Here is a 26,117-nt window from a genome sequence, read left to right on the forward strand (position 1 = left end):
CCTACACAGATTAGATGTTTTCTCCTGGCTACCACAAATACCCATTAAAAAAAAAAACTGGAGAAAACCTACATTTTGAATGGTTAGCCTTCATTTACAACAGCAAAGTAAATTGTGTCCCTCTTCAGGCTACTGAGAGCCATTTTGAGCCCCTAGGCAAAGAGTCCTTCTGGATACACCTAACAATCACCAAACATCATTATGAAAACCAATCTCATTGCTTGCAGTTAGCATGAATAGGGTTATAATTGGTTTTCTTTGTGTGTAAAATGCATTTCCCCCTGTTTCTCATACATTTTATGTATATTATATATATATATATTTACGCACACCAAGAAACTTGGATCCCACCCCTCCAGTTTACCCTCACAATGGTAGCCTTGAAACTCAGAGGTATGTCACAGTGAGAGATAGCGACTGGCCCCAAGGTTACGTTATCCCTTCCCGTCTTCTCAATAAAGGGAGCATTGGTCTTAGAGCTGGCACCTTGTCCAGGGCACCTGGCCTACAGATGGCCCTTCATGAGTTTCAGTGAACGCATGTACAATCTATACATGTGTTGAGTAATTCTTATGTTATATTAAATGCATGTACAGTTGAACATGTGATTTAAACTCTACATTTATCCTGATATTGATCCCTGGTTTCATTTCCTTACGAACAGGTGTGCACGCCTACATGCAGGCTGTATGTGCATTCACTGTAACATGTGAAAAGGGATAGAGTGTTGAAGTCTCCCAGAATCCCTTGCTTCAGTGGCCCTGGATTTCCCCATAACAGCTATTCTATGCTATACAGGACAGAGAAATATTTTTATTTAAATCTCTATCTTACCTTAGTTTTTTTTCCTCAGTGATTTAATTCACAGATTCAAGTTGCCTAGATTTCAAATCAGTTCACCCAGATGTTACCGCCCTGATGTACATGGATTAATAGTCTGATGGTATATGGCAGTTTCTCAGAATATTTTAAATTGGATTCACTCCAGTAAAAAAGGGATCATTTCCAGGAAAGGAGGTCCTCTAATGTTTTCGGAGCCATGGCATGGGTTTTATAGATATGTAACTTCATCATACTCATCTGTGTCTGCTACTGGAGACTGAGGATTGATTTACATGGCACCTTAGAGTTACCTATTGTTCACAAAAGTGATCAACGTCTGGGAGCAGGGTGAACTCTGAAGTCAGAAATCCGTGCTCCATTGTGCAGTATATATACATTCCTTCCTTGTACATTATGCTGAGACCAGTATATTTTATTTCAGGTGTGTCTAGAGCAGGGCTATGTGTATCCCATACTAAAACTAAAAACTAAAACTAAAATAAAATACAATTCTTCAAGGAGCCAGATTCTGCACCTTTGTAAATTACGCCCACTGATGAAGACTTTTACTTGGTATGAATTATTCTGCAAGTTTTTACTCTTTTGCAAGATTTATTCTGCTCTTGCTAGTTGTGGATATGAGCACAGCACTGAAGCCCTGTCCTTAGCTACTGGAAATCTTATTCAGTCGCACCTGGCTTTTGAGATTCTACACCCAGTAATTTATCCTTGCACTTTTTCTGACTCCATTGGAATCCAACATACAGCCCTGGCCTAAGGAGGTATATGTAGATGCTGCCCAACAGTTCTCTTAAAAACAAACAAACAAGAAGGATCCTGTCCTTGGGTTTACTATCAGCTCAGTTATTCATATTGCTCCTGTTTGCACCCTGTGCATTGTGTTTTGTATTCTCATCCAAAGATGCTGTGACAGAATTGAGCAAAGAATTTTCAGAAGCGGGGGAACCAATCACAGATGACTGTATCAGCTTGCATAAGTTTTCCTACAAGCTCGAGTATCTTTTGCAGGTAAGTGATGTTCGCATTTAGACCAGTAGACTTCTCTTTCTTAACTCTTGGGAATAGCTAAGGGTAGTTGCTGATAGCTGGAATCTGACAAATAATTTGCAGTGGACTGTTCCAAGAAAAGCCATGCATGACAATATGTTTATATGGTGTTAAGGCCAAGGAGAATGTTTATTAACATGGGTACATTCCATAACTTGACTCTGGAAGCCACCCGACTCTAGTAGTTAAGTATTGTTGTGAGCTGTAAGTGTTTTTCCACAAACGAAGAATTACTTATAGCAGTATTTAGTTCTATACTACTTGTATTTTGGGGTCACTCTGCTATGACAAAGAAGTGGAACCCACAATGAGGCTATGCAGGTAGGAGGAGATTCAGTTGTCAGTGGCTCAGATCTGGGGAATATGGAAGGTAGGAAAGGATGGCAGACCCTGGAAAGACAACTATTTAAATAGATAGTTAAATCAGTCACCAATCATACAAATCAGTCACATAAATGCGGCACTGGGGGGGAAATATCCTACCCTTTGGTGTTCTTCTAAATAGTCCTCCTTGCTGTAGGAGACCTCCTTGCTGCAGCCCAACATGTCCTACAAAATGCTTCTCCTGGGCAACAGGAGAATACCCCAGGACTATGTTTTATCCTGGGTTCCCTCTTTTCAGCCTTGATTCTGTGGCACAAAGTATCTGCTTGTGCTTCTGCCACTCAGCCAGTCCATAGGGTTTTCCTTTGCTGCTCAATTCAAGAAGATGGAGGGCCATCGAACTAGATGAAGCACTGAGAGATACAGGAATTGATCTTCCAGATGTTTGTTATTGGTCTATGGCAGTCATAGGTGCTCCCAGTTGAGAGTCACAGTGTGACTGGGGTCACAGTGTGAGGAGGGGAAGAGGGAATTAACCCTTTTTTTTTGTTGCATCATGTTCCTGACTTCAGAAGGTCCCACGACTCTGCTGTCTGCCCACTTTTGGAGGAGGCATAAAGGTTGCTTGTGTGTTTCCCCCAATGAAGAAGATACAAAAAGAAAGATATTGCTGTGTATGTTCATCAAATTCTCAAATTTCCAAGTTATATTTTGTTTTTCAGATACATCAAACAACTCAACAAGAACAAAGTCTTCAAGAGAGAAGAAGAAGAAGGACGGACCTTCCCGGGCTTTCTGTAGTCCGTTTCGAACAATATCTTTTTCAGACGTCAATTCATGTTGTCTGTAGTGTTTTTACAATTCCAATCTTGGCTGTATATGTGGTGTTTACAAAAGTTCAAAAGTGGCTGCTCATAGCTCTACTGTCTACCGGTCTCCATTCCTCGTGCCGAGGTGCAGCGGCCCCAGGGAGGCGGCGACGGGCTTCTTCTTCACTTCCTGGGGCTCGCGCCAAAGCGCAGAGGCCCCAGGGAGTGAAGAGAAGGCCCACCGCCGTTTTCCTGGGGCTCACGCCAGAGTGCAGCAGCCCCAGAGAGCGAAGAGGAGGCTCAGGGGACCCGGGGCTCTCCGGGCCTCCCCAGTGAAGAAAACAGCTTCTCCATGGGGCTGTGAGGTTGGGGAAACATTGTAAAGAAAATGTCCCTCCCCCCTTTTCCCCAAGTGCTCCAACTCTAATCTGGTTTCTTTCCCCGAGCTGCTATTTAACAGTTAAAAAAAGCCCCAGTAGTTCTCTTCAGTCATCTTCAACGGACTTGTCTAATTTGCCCTTGAATGACCTTCAGCCCAAGTACTGCAATTTATCAAAGAGCTGATAGTCATTTCTTGGCACACCACATTGAAACTGTTGGCTCACATTAGCTCACCCAGATGCTTTCAGTTCTGTCTGAAATCCCATCACCTCTCGTCATCTAATGTTCATGCAGGGAGAAAAGTATGTTTGCTGAATGACTGATTGAAAGTTACATTTTCCCCCTTTTCTGTTCCAAAGTTTGACCAGAAGGAAAAGTCCACCTTACTGGGAAACAGGAAAGACTACTGGGATTATTTCTGTGACTGCCTGGCAAAGGTTAAAGGAGCAAATGATGGAATCCGCTTTGTCAAGTCTATTTCAGAAGTAAGTGACACACATTCATTGCCCTTTATGGGCAACCTATCATTCTGACACCCCAGAGTAATAGTGGGGTAGACGGTGATGCAGAAGTGAAATACGTTATGGTGGTGATAGCCAGGCTTCTGTACATGGACCTCTTCACAGATTCCAGAAGCCTCTCCTTCTGCACGTGAGGTCTCGGCACTTCTGATTTAGCACTCCAAACGTGCAGAGGATTTATGACAGCAGTTACCAGTCCTATTAATTCAAGCATCTGGAAGAGCAGCTTCTGTGAAGAGGAAAAGATAATGCATATTTTAATGCATATCCATTTTGTCATGTATTTGTTCATAGTAATTTAGTACTACAAAATGAAAGTGTCATGCTCGATACTTTGCTCTTTCAGAACAAGAATACTTGGTAGGGATCCTCAGTCTGTTTCCACTTATGCAAGGGCCCCTTCTGCTCGTGTGAGGTTTCCGCCAATGCCGTCCTCCCCACTGTCAACGCCCGTATTGCACTGCCCTCTATTCCCATGCATTTTGGGGCGCACAGGCTGTCTTGGAAAGGGGAAGTAAGGTTTACTTTGCTTTGAGGATTATTAAAGGATAATAGAAAATAGATAAATGTATAAGAATAACAGTTGAAGGATAAGTTACCTATGGATGTGAATAAGGAGAAAGGGAGGGATGAAGAAAATTTAAGAATTGAGCTGGAGGTTGGAGCACTGTGGGAAGCCGAGAAGGGGGGGGAGGGAGGAGGGAAGGATATATAATTGTATAAATTTTGATATATGTTTGAAATTTTGTTTTATTATATCCTAATAAATTGTTTTTTTTGGGGGGGAGGAGGAAAGGGGAAGTAAGGAACAGTCTGTTCCTTATGTATATCTCTGTGGTGTTTGGATTCAGCTCATTCTAAGTCAGTCCTGTGGTGAACCTCTGCATTTCTGGGACTGGAACAGATTTTTCTTATCTTCCTCTTTCTGCTGCAGCCCAAAATGATTCCTCAAGCACTGCTCCTGGGGGACAGGGGACCCTCGGGAATGTATGAGGAGAGAATCAGGGGTCTGCAACCCGGGGTGGTGGTGGTGGTGGCAGAAATCACCTCCCTTCTCCAACTCATTGGTGAAAACTTACTACAAAATCCAGCCTACTGTTCTTCTCCTTTTTTTCCCCTTCAGACTACATACGGGCTATTGCGTTTTTTTGTTGACATGAGAAGTCCTGACAGTGTCTTGGTATAGACTCATGCAGAGAGATGTCATGTGAACCAGCAAACAACCAGCTATTCCCACGATTGCATTAGCTGGAATATGTGCCAAGCACAGGAAATGCTGTCAGTCATATTCATTGCCACAGTCCCAAATTTATTGTTGGCATACTTCATTTAGCCAAGGGCTTGTGTGCCCAGACATGATTGTACTTCCTCAAATGTACGCAAAATAATGTGAGAGCTGGCACTTACTGGCCTGTATACACCTTCCCCTCTATGCATAGTAGCCTTGCGTGCTGATATGAGAAGAGGAGAGGGCTAGTGTGGCAGTAGTTTTCCTGGAGGTGGCTCTCGCACCTGCTTCCCCCACATGGCTGCTCCACCTTGTGCTAGAACCCAAGTGTAGGCTTATCCCACCTGAACTGCTAGCACCAGTAACAGGAGCCAATAGAAAACTTTGGTCAATGCTACCAGGGTGAAGCCTGCCACCCTGCAGAGCAAAGTTGGAAGCCTTCCTCCAACCTAAGTGGCTCTTCAGTTGAAGAAAGGCACCATAGGCGGGAGGAAGTTCTTCTAGCCTAAGGCTGGATGCTACCCAGTGTTGGTTTGTTGCAGTGGCTCAAGTGGTTAAGATGCTGAACTGCAGGCTGTGGAAGGTCAGTAGTTCAGCAGTTCAAGACCCGGGTGCCGCATGACGGAGTGAGCTCCCGTCTCTAGTTCCAGCTCCTGCCAACTTAGCAGTTCGAAAGCAAGAAATTGCAAGTAGATAAATAGGTACCAATTCAGTGGGAAGGTAACAGTGTTCCGTGCGCCTTGGTGTTTAGTCATGCCGACCACATGACCACGGAAACATCTTCGGACAGCGCTGGCGCTTCGGCTTTGAAACGGAGATGAGCACCGCAACCCTAGAGTCAGATTCGACTGGCTTTCGAGCAAGGGAACCTTTACCTTACCAAAAACATGTAGATAGATCCAGGTGGATAGCCATGTTGGTCTGAAGCAGCAGAACAAAGTATGAGTCCAGTGGCAGCTTTAAGACCAACAAAGTTTTATTGGAAGTATGAGTTTTCGTGTGCACGCCCACTTCCTCATACCTTGAATAAAACATTGTTGGGAAAAAACATATAGAACACTGTTTGCCTTTCTTTGTTCCTCGTATAAAAACTCAAATTCTACTTTTACTCAGTTTTCATTGTTCTGTGCCAGGGATTTTTTTTTTTTTTAAACTTAACTGAATCATAATGTTCTTCCTGAAATTCAAGACACAATGGCTTAAGCATTTTCCCTGCTTCAAAAAAACACATTGAACACAAAACAAAATAATAGTTTCTGCAAAACTGTCCATTGTTGTGCTTGGCTCAGGTGCAAGCAAAAGCTAAGGATGACGGGGAAGGAGAACGAGGCTGCACTGTGCTTCGAAGTCCATAGAGAATATATCCTAAAGAAGCCAAGAGGTTTGCCAAAATGCAAAGATGTGTTTGACAGTCAAGATAGGGCATGGGTTGACACACTTAATTTGCCCTCTAATCAAGCCAACCCATGTCTGCCCTCCCTCTTATTCTGATAACTGTTCTCCTAGGGGCAGTTCCTGGCTGAACTCTGGAACGCTAAAATGTAGCTTCACTTGAATTCAAAGATGTTCGCAGACCAAAATTAGTTGGTTGTAAAAAAAGATTCTGTTTGGGGTGAACATTAACGCCAATTAAAGAGCTAGAAGATATCTCACCTCCTTCATTGTAGAAGAGGAAGAAGAGATTGGATTTATCCCCCGCCCTTCACTACCCAAAGGTGTCTCAGAGCGGCTTACAAACTCCTTTTCCTCCCCCCCCCCCACAACAGACACCTTGTGAGGGAGGTGGGGCTGAGCGAGCTCTTGACAGAAACTGCTCTTTCTCAAGAACAGCTCTTATCAGAGCTATGGCTTGCCCAAGGTCATCCAGCAAGTGGAGGAGTGGGGAATCAACCCCGGTTCTCCCAGATTAGAGTCCGCGCACTTAACCACTACACCAAACTGGCTCTTCTCAGTCTGTGCTGTTACTTTACTGTAGCACCTTAGTGGACCTGAAGAGGGCAAAAAGGCAGGGGATACATTATGTGAATAAATATAATTTTGACTATACTCTGCGAGGATGTCTCAAACTTGATGAAAGCTTCCATGTTTCTTGACATTTCCAAAAACGCTTTCATAATCCTTCTGGGTTTCTTTCATGAACTCCATGTCACTTCTGCTTTAGGCCCCTTGTACCCTAATTTCTCAATAAGCAGTTAGCCAAGTCTTTGCGTCTTGTCCTTCTTCCATCACCACTGCACTTACAGCCTTCATTTCTATTTTTTTCCCTGATCTCCTCACATCACAGTCTCAAAGTCCATGTATATGCACGTGCAGTATAAACCATAGGTTGGATCCAGAGGTTCTGCCCTGCTAACAGTGCCAGGAGCCTTCTGGTGGTGGAATACACCTCTTGCAATGGGGGAAGACTCAGCTGTTATTAGAATGGAACTGTTGGATCCAAAGAGCCCTCTGTCACCACATATAAATAGCCTTGCATCCTATCTTCCCCAGCCTGGTCTCCCACCAGGATGAATGGGGTGTGTTTGGACACTGCCATGTGCTCAATAGTCTATTTCTGTATAAAACCAGGGAAGAATGTAGCTGTTGGCTGCTCACTTCTAGAGCTAAACAGTGGCTGGCTGGAGTGTTAAGTATGGTTCGGTCATGTGTATGGTTCATAGAAGTACATTGTTTATGATGGTTTTCTTTCCCCCCTACTAGCTGAGAACATCCCTTGGTAAGGGAAGGGCATTCATACGTTACTCCTTAATGCACCAAAGGCTTGCAGACACTTTGCAGCAATGTTTCATGAATACCAAAGTAACAAGGTAAAAATGTTGTTATTTCATTCAACAAAGTTGTGATGGTACCAGGAAATGATGGGTATGAGACAATACCATGAAATGTTTGGTCTCTAACAGTAGTCTTGTGGTCTATGTACTATAAATAAGAACAAAATGTAAAAATAGAGCACTGTCAAAGGCTTTAACTACTTTGTGGAGAGTTTAACTACCCTGTTTTCCCGAAAATAAGACCTACCCAAAAAATAAGCCCTAGCAGGATTTCTATACATTTGTGGTATAAGCCCTAGTGTGTCTTCTTGAGAAAAAAATAAGACATTTTCGGGAAAACATGGTAGTTGGCAGAGCACATGCTTTTTACTAGGAGAATGCCTTGCAGTGCAGTCCCATTGATTTCTATGGGATTAAAGTGGAGAAATTATGCACGGGATTGTTGTGTCAGACAATTTTGATGATGTCATGGTCAGTAGAATTGCAGAAGTGAGGCACCAGCTGGTGGAAGCAAGGAAACACTCAACACAGAGTCTATGGAAACCATGAAATATGCAGACGTTTCTGTGTTCACCACATATAAATAGCCTTGCATCGTATCTTCCCCAGCCTCGTCTCCCACCAGGATGAATGGGGTGTGTTTGGACACTGCCATGTGCTCAATAGTCTATTTCTGTATAAAACCAGAGAAGAATGTAGCTGTTGGCTGCTCACTTCTAGAGCTAAACAGTGGCTGGCTGGAGTGTTAAGTATGGTTCGGTCATGTGTATGGTTCATAGAAGTACATTGTTTATGATGGTTTTCTTTCCCCCCTACTAGCTGAGAACATCCCTTGGTAAGGGAAGGGCATTCATACGTTACTCCTTAATGCACCAAAGGCTTGCAGACACTTTGCAGCAATGTTTCATGAATACCAAAGTAACAAGGTAAAAATGTTGTTATTTTATTCAACATAGTTGTGATGGTACCAGGAAATGATGGGTATGAGACAATACCATGAACTGTTTGGTCTCTATCAGTAGTCTTGTGGTCTGTGTACTATAAATAAGAAAAAAATGTAAAAATAGAGCACTGTCAAAGGAGTTAACTACTTTGTGGAGAGCTAACTAGTTGGCAGAGCACATGCTTTTTACTAGGAGAATGCCTTGCAGTGCAGTCCCATTGATTTTATGGTCCCCCCCCATTTATATATTTATTTCATTTATTTCTCGCCCTCCTCCCCAGTGACTTGCATTATTTTCTTGTTCTCCCTTTTATCTTTGCAATAACCCTTTTACTTGGGTTAAGCAGAAAGTATAACTTGTCACTGACCTTGATTCTTAATAGTATACATTCTTGAACTGTTGGCCCAAGAATTTGATTCTTTACCATTTCAGTAACAGTAATGTTCTTTCTACTGAATCCTTTAGAAAGATACTATGTGAATAATGGCTCTATGTCCAGTACTAAATCGTACAATATGCCAAACAAAGAGAACACTGGTTTGCAACAATTATTTCTATGGGAAAGTTAATCCTTTCAAACGAATTGAAAGATTTTGATAGAGTAACATGAGTTTCACATTATTGGGCTAATATAAGATGGCCATGCCCCAAACACCCCTGAATCAGATTGTGGGTTCTGTAGTGGGGATGCCACATTTCCCAGGGAATTTCAGTCAGGAAACGATGGTCCCCCCCATTTATATATTTATTCAATTTATTTCTCGCCCTCCTCCCCAGTGGGGGTCCAGAGTGACTTGCATTATTTTCTTGTTCTCCGTTTTATCTTTGCAATAACCCCTTTTACGTGGGTTAAGCAGAAAGTAGAACTTGTCACTGACCTTGATTCTTAGTAGTATAAATTCTTGAACTGTTGGCCCAAGAATTTGATTCTTACCATTTCAGTAACAGTAATGTTCTTTCTACTGAATCCTTTAGAAAGATAATGTGTGAATAATGGCTCTATGTCCAGTACTAAATCGTACAATATGCCAAACAAAGAGAACACTGGTTTGCAACAATTATTTCTATGGGAAAGTTAATCCTTTCAAACGAATTGAAAGATTTTGATAGAGTCACATGAGTTTCACATTATTGGGCTAATATAAGATGGCCACGCCCCAAACACCCCTGAATCAGATTGTGGGTTCTGATCTTTCTGAAAGTGTTTTGATGAAAATCTCAGAAATGGTATTTTATCTTTTAAATTGAAGTTAGCTAGGATAAGAGAGGATATGTATGTTTTCCTGTTTCTGATTTCATTGACTTATGCACATATTTTTGTATTATTGTGATTCTTTCATATTTAATCAATTCAAGAGTGATTAGACTGATTTTAAATAAAAATCTTAAAAGATAACACGGGTGATATTTGGCTAGGATGCAAGGTTTTCGCTTGACACCGGCAATAAATAAACTTCTGCCTTCTCTTCAGTCAGAGGACTGACTGTAGACGGGGTCTTAGGAGAAAATAATCATCTCAGTATAGCTCTGTGGTTTACTGGTTAATGTGTTGCTTTGGAACAAAGAGGCTCTTAGTTTCTACATGTCTGTTTTAAAGGAAATGCTTGCCTTGTGGGGAATACACTACTTCAGTGTGACTGGCCCAAGTTCACCCAGCAAGCTGAATAGCAGAGTGCTGATTTGAACCTGGCGTTCCCAGTTCATATGACTCTCTAAGCACTAAACCACACTGGCTGTTACTATAGTGTAATTGTGATGTTGCTGCACAGGTTTTGTATGCTACATGTATAAGTATTGTTTTCTTTCCTCTCCTCTGGGCCATGTTATGAGCTTTCATTTTTCAATATTTTTGTTTCTTTAAAAAAAATTATAACCTCTGCCACTGTATGTTCCCTTTCCAGTTCACACACACACACAAAATGGTAGAAAAGGTTGTGGACATCACTCCAGCAAAAGTTACTAAAGTCTGTTCTCTTCCACTTTTTTCGGTGGCGATCTGTTGCTACTACCTGCTGTTGTTTGTGTGCTCTTTGGATACATTTATTTTATTCACTTTAGATAGCTTTTTAAACAAGCCTACTTGGGAGTGGCAAGAAGAGGGCAATTCCACTGAAACCACTTTTTTAAAAAAATTGGTGGTACTTAGAGGTACAGGGTTGGAGTCCACCTAACATTTCCACTGACAGACAGGGGGGGGGTGATTTTGGTCTGCAGTCAGAGAAGAGGAGGAAAGATAGTGGTAATTTTTGGCTGAAGCTAAGCCATTATCTGTGTTTTGCTTATTAATCATTATCTCTATCCTTGTGTCTTTAGTGACTGGTACTATGCAAGAAGTCCTTTCCTGAATGCTAAACTGAGTTCTGATATTGTTGGGCAGCTCTATGAACTAACTGAAGTTCAGTTTGACCTGGCGTCTAGAGGCTACGACTTAGACACAGCATGGCCCACCTTTGCCAGGTAATACAAACCAGTTAGATTTAAAATGCTCCTTGCCTGACCTAGAAATGTTTTTATAACCTGGATTTTTAAATCAAACATGGTCTTTCTTTTTTTTTACTACATTAAAATTTATAAATTGGTAACTAGACGGCACTGGCAGAACTATGCTGTGTTCTCGTTTGGAGTACTGTGTACAGTTCTGGTCACTGTATCGCATAATGATATTGCAAAGCTGGAAAAAGTACAGAAGAGGGCAACCAAGATGATTAAGCTGTTGAATATAACAAGGACACAAGAAGAGCTCTGCTGGATCAGACCCATGGTCCATCTAGTCCAGTATCTTCTTTCACACCGCAGCCAACCATTTGTCCTGGATGGCCAACAAACACTGTTGGAACACTTTTTCTATGCGAAATGGCTGGAGAGTCTGGGACTTTTTAGTTTAGAAAGAAGATGACTAAGGGGAGAGGACAACATAGTTTTATAAAATCAGTCATGGGAAGAAGAAACTTTTCCCTTCTCTCCTATAATACTAGAAACCCAGGGCACCCAGTGAAGTTGATGGCCAGTAGATTCAGGAGAGACAAAGGGAATCACTTCTTCAGTCAATGTGTAATTAAATGGTAGAACCCACTGCCAGTAAACATAATGATGGCTATTAGCATGGATGGCTTTAAAGGGGGATTAGATTTAGGGAGGATAGGTCCATAAATGGCTAGTAGCTATGGTGACTAGATGGGAACCATCACGTCCAGAGTAAGTAAACCCCTGTGCTAGGAGGCAATATCGGGTGTATGCCTTGGCCTCTGTGTCCCGTTTCTTGGCCCTCCAGGGCAGTCAGTTGGCCACTGTGTGAAACAGGTGCTTACATTTTATGAGAATCCTCAGATCCAGACTTTGGCATACATTTAGAAGTAGCCCATGAAAGAGCTTCTCTCTATGCCCTTGTTCTTTGAATGTTGCACAGCTGAAAAGGTGATCTTAGTCGACCATAAAAGTTATGATGGAATGTGGGAAGGAATATTTTTTATCAAAAAATGCTAAACCAAAGCACTGGTTTAGTATGCTCTTGACAGCTCAGCCCTGTGGGTGGCACATCCCACAGTTTTATAGAGTGTCGTTTCATAAGGGCATATTACACAGCAGATTCCACAATCCTACTTTGGTGCTGCAGTGCCCACAAGAAAGGTGTCTTACTTTCCCCTTCTCAGCCAAAGTGCAGAATCACCCACATTGACTGCACAACCCACGCTGATCCTGCCGGGCCTCAGTAACCAAGAAGAGACCGACGTAGACTGAAGCCACCCTGCTACTCTGGGATTATTTGTCCTTTTTTTCTCTTCTCTTTTCAGGAGGACTTTGTCTTCATACGGCTCCTCAGCTTATCTGTGGAAGCCTCCAAGCCGCAGTTCAAGCATGAGTAGTCTGGTGAGCAGCTACTTGCAGGTAATTGTATTTACAAATGAGTGCGTGTGCAAGCAACGAGTGCATGCACAACAAGCGAGTGCATGAGCAACAAATGACCACACGTCCTCCCTGAGTATGTTCACATTAGGTAAAGTCCAGCCTGGATTGGGAGGGGGGAGTTTGCACTTTTAAGCGCATATAGTTTATGTCTCTGGTTCTTTGTGAGTGTCTTAGATTTTACCACTGTATTTTTATCTGCTGCTTCTTAACGTCTTAGTTTGTGTGGTTGAATTTTTATCTGCCTTCATCTGGTTTTTCTGTCTTGCTGTGATGTTGCATTGGTGTGTTTCCCCTTCGTGACAGCTGCCTTGAGTGGTTTTATGGCACTGTGTGAATTTTCTAAGTACTAATAAATAACACTTCTTTACAACAGCAGCAGTAGTTCAGTCCTTACCTTGACTTGTAGCATCATACCTTTCAGTAACATGTGCGTGTATTTAGCAGTGAACCCATTCAAAGCAGAGGATCAGCTCACTGCAGTTCTTGAACTGTGCAACAGGAATAATAGATTAAGAAAGCAGTCCTAAGGCCCTGACCTGGATAGTCCAGGCAAGCCCAGTCTCATCAGATCTTGGAAGCTAAGCAAGGCTGACCCTGGCAAGTACTTGGAAGGGAGACCTCCAAGGAATACCAGAGGTGGTATTCAAAGGCAGGCTAATCAAGCCACCTCTCTGAAAAACATTCAAGCCTCCAGGAGGGGTTGCCAGAAGTCAACCATGACTTCCAGGCAAGCACACAAATACACAAATATACTCTTAGGAATTCAGGGCTCTTTTTGTAGAAAAAGCCCAGCAGGAACTCATTACCATAATAGACCACACCCAACAGCAGAAACTCATTAGCATATTAGGCCACACCCTGACACCATAGCTCATTAGCATATTAGGCCACACCCCCATGTTACCAGAAGTGTGGTCATCCAGCCACACCCACCTTTTGCTTCTTATTCTGTTTACCCTGTTTGTTGTCAAAACCCAGGGGTTCTTTTGTAGCAGGAACTCCTTTGCATGTTAGGCCACACACCCCTAATGTAGCCAATTCCAATGAGTTTCTGCTGTTGGGTATGGCCTATTATGCTAATGAGTTCCTGCTGGGCATGGCCAACTCGGGAGCCAGCCGGAACTCCGTTCCTGTGCTTTCCTGCCCAAAAATAGCCCTGCTTAGGATGACACTCTTAAAATGCCATCCTAAGGAGAGTTATATCCCTCTAAAATCATTAACTTACATGGACTTAAAAGGGTGTAGCTCTGCTCACGATTGCATTCTTCAGTGTCGTCATGTCTACGTAATATTCAGTTATCCTTTTCTCTGTTCTATTAAATTTTCATCTTATTCCCTGGCATTTCCTCATGGCTGTTTGCTTGCATTGTTTCAGTTTTTAAGAAATCACACACACGCGCACATGGAGAGAGGAATATTAAAATACAATATATGTACATAGCTACAGTTTTACAACATGTAGGGAATAAAGTTTCATACAATGACAAGTAGAGACTGGATAATTTAGTGTTCTGAAATGCCCTGAACCATTCCTAGTTTTCATACTAGACTTTTTGATGTTCCTCCTTTACATGGATTTAAATCATAATCTTATTCTGTACCTGTCGATTCCAGTTTTGACAAGTTATCCTTTGAAACTAGGAGTATCTGGCACTTTCTATTGTCTTTGCAAAAACCAAACAACTAACATACAGAAAAATAATATTTCTTGCTTTCTAGGAACTTCTCCCTAGTAAGTCAACGGACAGATCCGAGAGTGAAAGGTTAAGGTAGCTTTCAGCATTGTAAGGATATGTTCAGTTAGCAGTTCCCCGGATTATTTGGGTTTCTTACGCAACCATCAGCAATGGGCAAGGTGCCTGATGGCCCACCCACATGTCCAACACATTGTGCAGTTATTACCAAAGTTTGTCTGTGAAGTGTGTATAGCATTGTACAATCTGTCACTGTTGGACATTTAAAAAAGGGAAATAAGGTGGGAGGAAGAAAAAAGGGGGATTTACTTTTATGCGTTCATTCTGATTAGCTTTTTGTGAGTTCCCCAAGTATCTGAGCTCATTGTGTATTCCCTGTTTAGCTCTATACTGTTGTGACCCTATGTAAATAATAGCCCTTGGTGTCTCATGCTCTCTTTACCTGAATGCTGTGGAAATTTTCCAGATTGTTAAAACAGAACTTCCTTTTTTTTAAACTAGTCTGTGATTGGTTGAAAGTATAGCTTAATAAAAAATGTTATTCTTGTAACTCAGGTCCTTTGTCTTTCTCTTATTCCTCTTAGAGCCAAGAGACGCCTTCCAGTCCCAATGGGAATAACTGTTTAAACACAGAGCCCCTTGAGGGCCTTGACGAGATGCGTGCAGAGCTTGACCAGGCAGAGCTGCAGCAGAAGGAACTTCGGGATCGGATTCAGCACCTGGAAAAGGAAAACTGGGAGCTCCAGGCAGCCGTCAGCCTTGAGAAAGGGCAAGCCCAGGCCGAAAGAGAGAAGAGCAGCAGTCTGAGTGAGGAGAACTCCAGGCTGACGAAAATGCTGGGAGAGCTTGAGAAACAGCGCGAGATCTCTCACTGCACTCAGGACACTGTTCAAGACCTGCAGAAGTGCTTGCGGGCCTTAGACCTGAATTCCCAGGAAAAGCAGAAAGACTACTCCGCAAGACTTGAGGAACTGGTGTCCAGTAAAAAGGACTCTGACTCCAAGTGCCTTCTCTTGAATGAAAAACTGGAGAGCGTCAGGGGTCTGGTGGGCGCCAAGGAAACCTGCATCAGTGAGCTGACAGCCAAACTGAAGATAGCAGAGCAGAAGAACGAAGAGTTCATTTCCCAAACTAGAGCATTTCTGGACGAAAGAGGACAACAGGCTGCCTGTCAAAACGAGTCCATGCTGAAAACTGAGGAGTTACTTGGTAAGCTTCACAAAGCAGAACAGGATAAAGCTGACGTTCAGAAGCTGCTCGGCGAGCACCTTGCTCAACTCAGAATCGTGGAGGAGCAGCTGCACCTGAAAGAGCAGGTGCAGAAGGAGCTTGAGACTAAACTGAAGAGCCTCCCTGCCAACTCGGAGGAAGGATCCGGAGAACTCCAAAGCACATTGGGAACAACAGCAGAGAACGCAGCTGACCTTGAGAAGGAGCCGGCAGCGAAAGGCACAGAGGTGGCCAGCCTTCAGATCAAGTTGGACGATTCATTGGCTCATGTAAGGTCCTTGGAGAAGCATCTCAAGGAGGAAAGGAAAGAGAGAGAGAGACTTGAGGAGGAATTCGGCTATAGGAGAACAACAATGGAACAGGAAGCAAAGAACTTGACGGAACAACTTGAGTTGCTGGAAAACCGCCTATCCGAACTAACGGAATATGTGGCAAGTTTAGAAGAGCAAAAAAGAGAAATTGTTTCTGACAGAGACTGTCTCAGCAGAACAGTAGAAAGCATGGAGCAGAAGGCGAGGCAGCACAATTCCTCATGGACGGGTGTCTGTGAGGAAAACGAGAAGCTGAAACAAACCAATCAGGAATTAGAGGACAGACAAAGGGAGCTGGACACATCAAAGTCTTCTTTAGAGGCTGAGTTTGCCAAGCTGACAGCTTCCGAGAAAGAGCTCCGAGGTGAGATATATGATGCCGTGGTGTCCGTCGACGAAAGGGAAAAGAAAGTCCGAGAACAGAACAAGCAGCTCGCTGAAAACCTGCAGAATGCCACCAAGCAAAATCAGGTTCTGCAAGACAAGTTGCTCAACATGGAGTCCGATTACCAAAAACTGATACGGAGAGAAGAAACAATCAAGAAGACCTTGGCTGTGCTGCAGGCGGAACAGGAAAACACCAAAGAGCAAGGCCTGAAAATGGAAAAAGGCTTGGCCTCCTTAAAACAGTACAAGGAATCTCTGCGGCTACAGCTGAAGGACAAGGATGATGCTCTGCAAGCTTTGGAGAGCCAGCTCAAGCAGCTTCAAGAAGAGGTAGAGAGGTACAGAAGAAAATCAGAAGCCCTCGAGGCAGAAAAGGCAGATGTGGAAAAAGCAATCCTCCCTCAGACACAGGTGACTGACTCTGCCACTTCTGCGAAGGCCGCTGTAGGAAAAGCTCAGCTGGAAGGGGCCGCCTGTGAGGAGAAGGAAGCCAAAGACCTGGCACTGAGGCTGGCTCTTTCTGAGGAGCAGCTGCGCATCAACCAGGAAGAGGTGTTGAGGCTCCAGGCTGAACGCACAGACCTCCATGCCAGGCTCCACCAAGCGACTGCAGAGAAGCAGGCACTGCAAGGCAGACTGGATGTTGGAGAGACTCTTCTGAATGAGCAAAAGGGGCTGGCCCAGCAGCTGAAAGAGCAAAATGAACTGCTTAACAGAACCCAAGTGCGGGAGCTGCTGGAGGGCCGAAATCGAGAGGAAACGCTGCAAGATGAGAGGGACAAGGAAGCCCATCATAAGGCTGAGCTGGAGAAGAACTTTCTGGGCCTCACTGAGGAATTGTCCAAGGCCAAGCAGTGTTTGGAAGCGGTCAACGCGGAGAACATGGAAATCAAAGAGGTTCTCTACAGGACCAACACTGAAATGGCTGAACTCGGCATCCAGATCTGTACACTGACATCTGAAAAGTCAGAAGCAGGAGAAAAGCTGTCTCAGGTCACGGAAAAGCTTCGGGCCGCTGAAGCAGCAGCAGCGAGGGAACGAGAGGCCCTGCAGCTCGACCTCTCAAGACTCAGCCGGGAGAACCGAGAACTCCAAGAGAAACTCGAGGAATGGAAGAGTTGTGCGGCGGCCGTGCCTAGCCTGCAAACTCAGCTGGAGATGGCTGAGCGACAGGCCCAGAGTTTGCAAGAGACCAGGAAAGAGGAGCTTTCTGCAGTGAAATTCCAGCTGAGCACAGAAATTATTAACTACCAAACAAAATTTAAGGTAAATGAACAATCCGGTCCTTCCATGTTAGAACAATAGCTTCAGTGGGTATCTTCGTCCTTGTGAGTATTCCAAAGTGTGGCAGAATGATCCAACATATTATTTTAAAAGCAGTGCTCAGCTGTCATAAGTTGACTTCCTGTACTGCAGGAGCCACTTTGCAGTAGAGGATGGCACCATGGTTAGCAGGGCCCAATGGGAGGATAAAAACCGGGTGTTTTAAAAGATAAAGGATTAGTAGAAAGAATGGTCCGTTGCTGAATACTACTTTCAGACAGCAGAGATTTACTTCGTTCATAGATAAGTCATAGATACTCAGAGAATTAATAGGACTGGTTGACCTGAAAAAGGACTGTTCTTGATAAGAACCCTATCGACTTCCGGTTCCGGCTGAGCTGAGAACATTGCTGTGGGTGCGCTCCACTTCCCGGAGTGTTTTATCGTATCTTATTTTTAGTTTTATTATCTTTGTGTTTTGTCATGTGTTTCGCTGGCTGGTAGCCACATTGTTAAGAAGGGAGTTAGTCACTGGCACTTGCTGTTTTGACTCCCTAAATTCTTCTTACAGAAGGCTTGACCAAAGCTGACCGATGCAAATGCCAAAGTCTCTTGCTTTGAGAGCGGGCTATAAAGCCTGAGAAGGTTTAATGCTGCCTTGTACAAGACAAGAGACACTTTTTCTTTGTATTCCTCCCCTCTAAGTTAAGAGTTTAACTTTTAATTTATTTCCTCTTTTTAAGCTCCTAAGCTTTAAAGTTTTAATTTATGTTTTCATAGCTGAGTGACTACCCCCTCGGCTGGTTAAAAAGCTGATTAATGACCAGCTAGGACTGTTGTTTCATGCAGGCTTGGAAACTCTTGAAAGCAGTGTGGGTTAATGATGTGTGTTTAGAACTGACACCTCACCTGCAGGCCACTGCTGTGATAGCTACGTTAGAACAATTTTATAACAAGTTCAACAACAATTTTGTCTAAATGTTTGGGGTTTTTTCACACCTCACAAACATGAAACCACAATCACAGTGTTGTCAGTAAACAGTGTTTCATCCGGCTATGTGTCGGTAACTGAGAACCCTCTGACTAATTGGAGGAGGAATGTTAGTACAGAAGAGGAAATGTGCCATTATGAACAACCTGAAACTGGGACTTCAGCTAAGGGAAGAAGGAACATGCTTTGCTTTATGCTTTAGTTCCTGTTTTGCTTCTGTGCTTTAGCTGCTCTTTCGCTAACGATTTCTCTTGATTTTTACATACATTGAAAGGTTAGCAATTGTACAGGAGTACCATGAAACCAAGATTTATAAACTTAAGATATGTAAAATCATGTTTCGGGGGTTTGTGAAACCATTGTGAGTCTATAATGTGGTATACACATTTGCTCATAGCTACACTTTGTTAGTTTAAGTCATTTACCTCAAGAGATTTTGCAGGACGTAAGCCTGAGGAAGGAAGCGGGAACATATATGTAGGGTAAGGTTCAAAAGCAGGACAAAGGGAGCAGGACCACTGATATGTGGCTCTTAACCAGTGCTTCACAGTGCCATGCTCAGCAGAGCCACACCTTTCTAAGACCATTGATTTCAGTGAACTTAGAAAGACACAGAACAACGTTTGAGTCCAGTGGCACCTTTAAAAGCAACAAAGTTTTATTCAAGGTATAAGCTTTCATGTACATGTACACTTCTTCGGATACAGTGAAACAGAATTTCCTCAACCATTACGTATAGGAAAAGAGGGGGGTGTTAGTTGCCAGCAACGGCTAGTTAGGGTCTTAAGCTTATAAATCTTGGTTTCATGGTACTCCTGTACAATTGCTAGCCTTTTAATAAATGTAGAAATTAAGAGAAATCGTTAGCAAAAGATGCCGTTATGGTTGCTGGATGACCAAAATGGGAGGTGCCAGAAGTTCTTTCTGTCTTCAAGTCATACCCTCCAGCCTAGAAACTCATCCCCTCATACCACCCATCTGTCTGTCCGTCTCTCCTTTCCTTGCTCCCTCCAGGAGTATTATCTATACCTACCGTGTTTCCCCGAAAATAAGACACTGTCTTATATTTATTTTTTCTCAAGAAGACACACTAGGGCTTATACCACAAATGCATAGAAATCCTGCTAGGGCTTATTTTTGGGGTAGGTCTTATTTTCGGGGAAACAGGGTATGTACAATCTTGGCATTGGAAGTAGGACATCTTCTATTTAACTAATCAGACTTATTTTGCTTATACCCCCCAGCCTTTTTTAATGCAGTGAGAAGTGACAGGATTTAAGACTGCCTGTATATTATACTCCCTCAGTTATTTGGCCCTGTACAGTGCAATCGCCCTGTAGGTCAGTTGGTAAGAGGTTAACTCTCTTGGCACAGGAGCTTCAGAAGGGTCTTGCAGCTTCCCTTCCCCTAGTGGGGTGGGTGGGAGAGAACTTGTTTGTACAAGGGTAGAGACTTTTCCTGTCTTAAAAATGAATGCTGGGAATTCAGAGAGGGGGCATGGCATATTGAGGGGAGGGCTGCATCCTCACTTGCCCCTGTAGCTAGAGACCTGGCTGGACAATACAGGAATCAGAATGCTGGCCTGGATGGGCCTTTGGCATGATCCATAAGACCTACTCTATTCTCACATAGGGACTAAGACAGTACTTCTGATCCTAGCCATTAGGGGTCCCCCGGGTTCTACTTCCTCGTCAGTTCTTCACCGGGGTCACAATACCCTTCCTTCTGTATGCGGCTCATTTTTATTTATTATCTTCACAGATCTGTTGTATATTATTGCATGGGGTTACTTCCATTTTGAAATACTTTCTAGAGTGGCATCAGATGTAAAGGAAGCATCGTAGTATTCCTGACCATAAAGTTGTTGCTTAGTTAAGCAAGGCTGGTGTTTCTCAACAGGTTGCCCATTGAAATAGTTTCCATCAAGTTAAGGTTGCCATTCCCCAGGTCCGGGTAGGGAATCCCCTGGTTTTGGGGGCTTTTGCCTGCTGCCAGCCACCTGGGCAGCAGGAGAAACCCTACCCCCAAACAGCAACATCGCACTGCAATATTACAGACGCAATGACGTCACGTGGAAGCACGGTAACTCTCTGGTTTGAGGACAAAACTCTATAGTTTGAAGACAATTTTACCATGTAGTTTTGTCCTCAAACTAGAGAGTTGCCTCATGACGTCCCTGATGTGATGACATCACTTCCGCATGACATCATTGCTGTTTGAGGACAGAGCCCTGCCTCGCTCCCAGAAGGCTCCCTCCCACCCCCTGCAGGCGCGTGGAGAGTACTTGGCAACCCTACCTCAAGTAGAATGAAGACAGGTTCTCCTAGGCCTTATGCCATTGGGCTGGTCTACACAGACTTACCACTTAAGATCTGTAGGGGGAACAGGCAGTTCTGTCCCACATCGGAGCTCTACATCCAGAGCTCCGCTTACGCACTGATACCCTGCATAAAGTCCACAGAAACTGGCCACACAATTTGAGTCTACTTAGTTTTTCTTCAAACAATGTCTGTACATGTGTGGGTGGGTGATCCTTCAGGCAGGGAGAGGGGCCCTCCTTTGGACAAGCTGAGGGGCCCTGAGCCCACTTCCCTCATGTGTAGCTGGTAGGATCATCCGAACTGAGCCACTGAATTCCAGTTTCCGTTGAAGACAACCACAGAAATCTTGCTAAGGAGCATCTATAAAGCGTGTCAGTCTTTTAGAGGCCTCTCCTTGGTTTGTTTACTCCGTATTACAGCTCTGCTCCTCCACCCACAATATGAAACGTCAGCCAAGGAACAGTTTTACCGTTGAAATGAGAATGCCTTTCTCAAAATCTTAGTTGCTGATGAGTGTTTTATGGATCCTACCAGGCCATCAGTGATGAATGTGAAAAGCTAAAGCAGCAAGTTGAAGAGCCCAGTCGGCGAGCAGACGCAGCGGAAGAGGCGCTCCAAGAACTGCAGGTCAGCCCTTGGCCCCATTACAGGAAGAATGCACAGGAGCATTTGTGTCAACAACAGTTTACCTTTAGCTCTGTAAAGCAAGCAGACCATTTGGCAGTGATTTAGCTCTGTAAACAGGGGTCATTTCGTAGAAAAAGAGCTAGGGGAACTCATTAGCATAACTCATTAGCATATGCCACACCCCCTGACATCAGGGGCCCGGCGATGGACCTGCAAGGCCGGCGGGAGTGCGAGGAAGCCCCGCCAAGGCCCTCCCTGGCCCCAGGCAGGCAGGGGTGGGGAGAGGCGGGGAAGAAGCAACTTACCCTCCCTCTTCTCCTGCCTCCTCCTGGCTGAATGAGGGCTGGAAGCGGGGTGGCCGGAAGCAGGGGGCGGGGCTTCGTCATGTGCCCCGCCCCCCTGCACCTCACCCGGGGGAACTGCGTTCCGCCCCGAAATGACCTCTGTCTGTAAAGCAAGCAGACCATTTGGCAGTGCTCTCTGTGCCTGGCCATGTGCTTCAGCAATGCCTATGCACCAGCAGCCACCGATGAAGAAGCTTAATGCAGGGCCTGAGAACAGCAGATTACAAAATATGCCCTGAATCAGGAAGTCTGTGCCCACATAGTCTGCAATTGCTCCTGATTACTTCTTCAGCGTTTTCCCCTCATGGGAGGAGTGTTTTGCTGCAAGAGCTAGTGGGGTAAAGTGGTTAGAGTGTGACTAGAATCAGGGAAACCCAGGTTCCACTCCCCAGTCAGCCTTATGAAGCTCACTGGGGGACCTTGAGCCTGTTGCTTTCTTGTCCTCCTCAATTATTACGCATGTCGTTACCTCCTGGATCTTCCATGTGAAAACGTCACGCACCCGAACATAAGCCACTTTTTAAATTTAGGATAGTATGAGTAACAACTTGGGTGGTTAAGATGTTTAAATAACCTCTGTCGTAAATGCCACATCAGTCTAAAGGTGCTAGGATGTAGTCTTTTAAAGACTCTTTGCAAGTTGCACAAAACTCTGCATCCTGCATCTTCGTAGAGGTGGATCATCGTGCACACACAGACCACCCTGGGGTCTAGTTGATTCCTCTTTTGTCCTCTGTTCATAATGGAGGGGATCCAACTATCCTTCAGGTAGCCTTTCTGTCTCCTAAGGAGTTTTCCAACAACTTAAGTATCTCTTCTTCCAATGGGGTTGGAGGGAAGGCTCCTTAGACTGGAGGGAAGGCTTCCAACCTGAGCCAAAAGGAAAGGTGGGGAGCAAACCTTTTAATAAATAAATAAACTATGCTCATAAAGTAGTACAGTGGTCCCCAACATGGTGCCCACTGACAACATTTCTGGCGCCTGCCCAGTGCTTTTAGGAAGTGGGTGGGGCCAGGTAGGGCTTTTGCCCAGCAAGGTTTCTGATTGGCCACGGGAGATTTGATTGGCTGTGCAGATTTTTTAGAATGTTGCTTTGGCAGCAGCTGCCACCACAGCACAAGGATCTATGCTGTGTTACTGAAATTAAGCTGCTGCAATAATTTTGTGGCTGGCTCTCCCTCCTGTGGCAGCCATTTGGTTGCTGTGCCCGCCATATCATGGCAGAATTCCAAATGTGCCCACAGATTCAAGAAGGCTGGGGATCCCTGAACTAGCAGGATGGGGTAGGGTCCACTCCAATGGAAGCCCAAAACAGTGGAGAGCGAGAGACTGAAGAACTCATGCAGACCTTCAGGCTCTGATTTGCCATTATTTTGGAATGTCACTTGAGTTCCATAGCATCACTGCTTCCATACTTGGTGGCTATCGCAAATATAGTGGATACTTTATTGTGGATTTTTAGTAGTTATTTTGGGGAAACATGTTAAAAATGTATTATTTATCTGAACAACCACAAGGTTTTTGCTTTCATTTAGGCCCACAATACTAGGAGAACATCCCAGAAGTTCTGTATGGAGTTCTGTATTAGTTTATGAGTGAATTTGAATTGTCTTCATAATGGAATTCTATTCTGAATTTAAAAAGCAAATACCCCTTGTTAGACAGTTCTTACAACTTGTTTTTATTCTTTTGTAAGGCTGTCAAAAGAGAGCTAAGCCGTGAACTGGACCTTGCCATGGATCAAGTGACCGAATATAAAACTGCCAAGCAAAAAAAAGAAGAGGAGGTGGAACAATTGAAAGCAGACCTGGAAAGGTTAGGCTGTGACTTTGCTCTTTTAAAGCTATCTGTTGCTGTTATAAATGGGTACCTATAGTAAAATCAAGTGCTTCATCAAAACCAGAACCTAAACAGGATACCAGCACTTTAAAATCTTAATAAATATTCCCCATTCTCTGCATGGTGCTGTTGTGTGCAGTGGCTGAGAAAGAATCAGGAGTTTTATAGTCCTGGAAAAGCTCTTATCATCAGAGCTCTCATCATACCTCACAAGCTCAGAACAGAGTATTGGCTACAGAATACACCGCCTTGAGGATCACTGCTTTCTAGCTTGTTGTTTGAAGTCTCTAGCCCTTAAAGACTGTGAAAACAGTCTTGCAAGTGTGGGGGCAGTTCTCTGAAATCTCAGAAATTGCAGTATGGCTGAACAGGACGTGCTGTTGTCAAGCAAAAGGCATTGAGTGCCCATCCTGAGCATTAGCGGGGACAAGGTAATATGATGCAAAAGAGGCAGATGGATTCCACTGAGCTTAATTTGCATAGCTAGGGCCATGTAGTTTATATTTGGGGTGCTTTGGCTCCAATTTTCAATTCTTTAGTTTAAAGGACACAATGTCCGTTTGTTATGTACAGTTTCAGGTGGGTAGCCATGTTGGTCTGAAGCAGCAGAACAAAGTTTAATTAATGCACACAAAAGCTTATACCCAGAATTAAACTTTGTTGGTCTTAAAGCTGCCACTGGACTCAAATTTTGTCATGTACAGTGTTACTGAGTGGGAGAAAACACCATCATCAGTTGAACATTCATTCCGTATGGATATAATTGCTTCCAACCATTGATCATAATAAATAATAAATAAATAAATGATGGCAAAATAACGTTTCTCTTGAGTATATGCAAAAGGGGTGTGTGCGTCCAAAACTCCACATACCAGGATTTAGCCAACATTTGCCAAACAGAATCATGACGAATTAGAGCTAAAAGAAATCTCTCTCTGATGCCTGTATGTGAATAGAATGTGAATGCTCTCAAGTGTCCTTTGCTGTCATATGGTCATTGATCTACTTGGTATCTTCTGTCAAATATGCTGATGGCATGGTTCAAAAGCCTAGTGTTTAATACTTTCCCCCCAAGTGAAATGCTGAGTCGTGTGCAAGTTCTTTAAAATACCTTTGTTGCATTTGAACCAACTGGAGAGAGCCAGGTATGTTAATTGATTCCCATGTTCTGTTGACTGGGTGCCAGATCCCGGAGAGGACAGCATCTGGAGGAGGCTGTTGACTTCATGCCCTTCCTGTAGACTTCGTGGAGGCGTCTGGTCGGCCACTGTGGGAAACGGGATGGTCGTCCGTGCAGACCTTTGATCAAATCTAGCTGAGCTTTTGTTAAGTTCTTAGCCCATGACTATTGCTTAGTAAGTTTAAATCGGCTTGCTACATTTCACAGACATGAGCTGTATCAGGCTGAATGTTTCTTTTCCTTACTTAGCTGATGTTGACTTCTTCTTGGTGTCTCATTTCCCTTGTGAAAGTACCCTGTTCTCAGTTGAATGTTACGCCTGGCGCGTTGTTAGCTGCTGCGTTTGGTTTCAGTGTGCTGAGCACTTTCTTGGTGGACAATTTGGAAACTATAATTGATTTTTAATTGAAGAAACTTATTAAAAGACCCTTTCATGTTGATTTAGACATTAATGGTAGGAATGCCATTTGGTCACCATACCAGAGATAACAGGGTGTAACTGACTGGTAGTGGCTGACGGGATTCCAGAGTCATTGATTCTGTTTCCATAGAATCCTGCTTAGGTCAAGAGATTCAAGAAGGAAAGGATGTCTAGTCTGTGCATAGATATTGTGGAGCAAATTCAGATTAGAGCACGGAGGGGAAAGTTTCCATGAATGAAGATCCTCCAATGGCTGGTCTAGACAGAATTCTCACGGTGCCCCTCTTCCCAGGCATTGCTCGGCCCCTCCACTTTCTTGATTGACATTTTTGTATTCCGTGTTGATACAGTGAATTTGTAATATTTAGGGTTGCCAATTCTAAATCACTCACCGACGGAGGGAGCGTCTTCTTGCTCCGGGAGCTGGCTGTGGATGTTTGCGCGCGTGCATGAAGCGCACACCGCCGGAACGTCACCGGAAGTGACGCACGATGTAGCACGTTGGGGGCGTGGCCAAGATCATCGGGGGGAACCATATGGTTTCCCCCCCGACGATCTGGGCCACGCACCCAACGTGCCCTACGTCGTGCTTCACCTCGCAGCGTCAGGGGGCGGGGTTCCCCCCGGGGCCGATTCCGTCGCATCGGAAATCGGGGCCTCCAAAGCGAGGGATTCCCTGCCCCCCGTCCCCATTTGGCAACCCTTGTACTATTTCATCCATGTGTTTGATTTACT

General features: G+C 44.0%; 1 protein-coding gene across 3 annotated transcripts in view; it reads left to right on the top strand.

Annotated features, from left to right (window-relative positions):
- The window catches only part of FYCO1 (FYVE and coiled-coil domain containing 1), an 80,082-nt gene that overhangs the window by 15,359 nt on the left and 38,606 nt on the right, over nt 1–26,117 (top strand). For 2 of the 3 annotated variants that reach the window (XM_015412391.1, XM_015412385.1), the window contains exons 3-10: nt 1,745–1,851; nt 3,764–3,889; nt 7,854–7,960; nt 11,182–11,325; nt 12,660–12,753; nt 15,053–17,662; nt 21,506–21,598; nt 23,639–23,757. In XM_015412391.1, the coding sequence (XP_015267877.1) occupies nt 1,745–1,851; nt 3,764–3,889; nt 7,854–7,960; nt 11,182–11,325; nt 12,660–12,753; nt 15,053–17,662; nt 21,506–21,598; nt 23,639–23,757 (3,400 nt within the window). Of the gene's footprint in view, nt 1–1,744; nt 1,852–3,763; nt 3,890–7,853; nt 7,961–8,752; nt 8,851–11,181; nt 11,326–12,659; nt 12,754–15,052; nt 17,663–21,505; nt 21,599–23,638; nt 23,758–26,117 lie in introns of those variants that run through there. The other variant, XM_015412397.1, reaches the window with a different exon arrangement.

The sequence above is a fragment of the Gekko japonicus genome, unplaced genomic scaffold (assembly GCF_001447785.1).
Source record: "Gekko japonicus isolate JY-2015 unplaced genomic scaffold, Gekko_japonicus_V1.1 scaffold747, whole genome shotgun sequence".
NCBI classification, from domain to species: Eukaryota; Metazoa; Chordata; class Lepidosauria; order Squamata; family Gekkonidae; genus Gekko; species Gekko japonicus.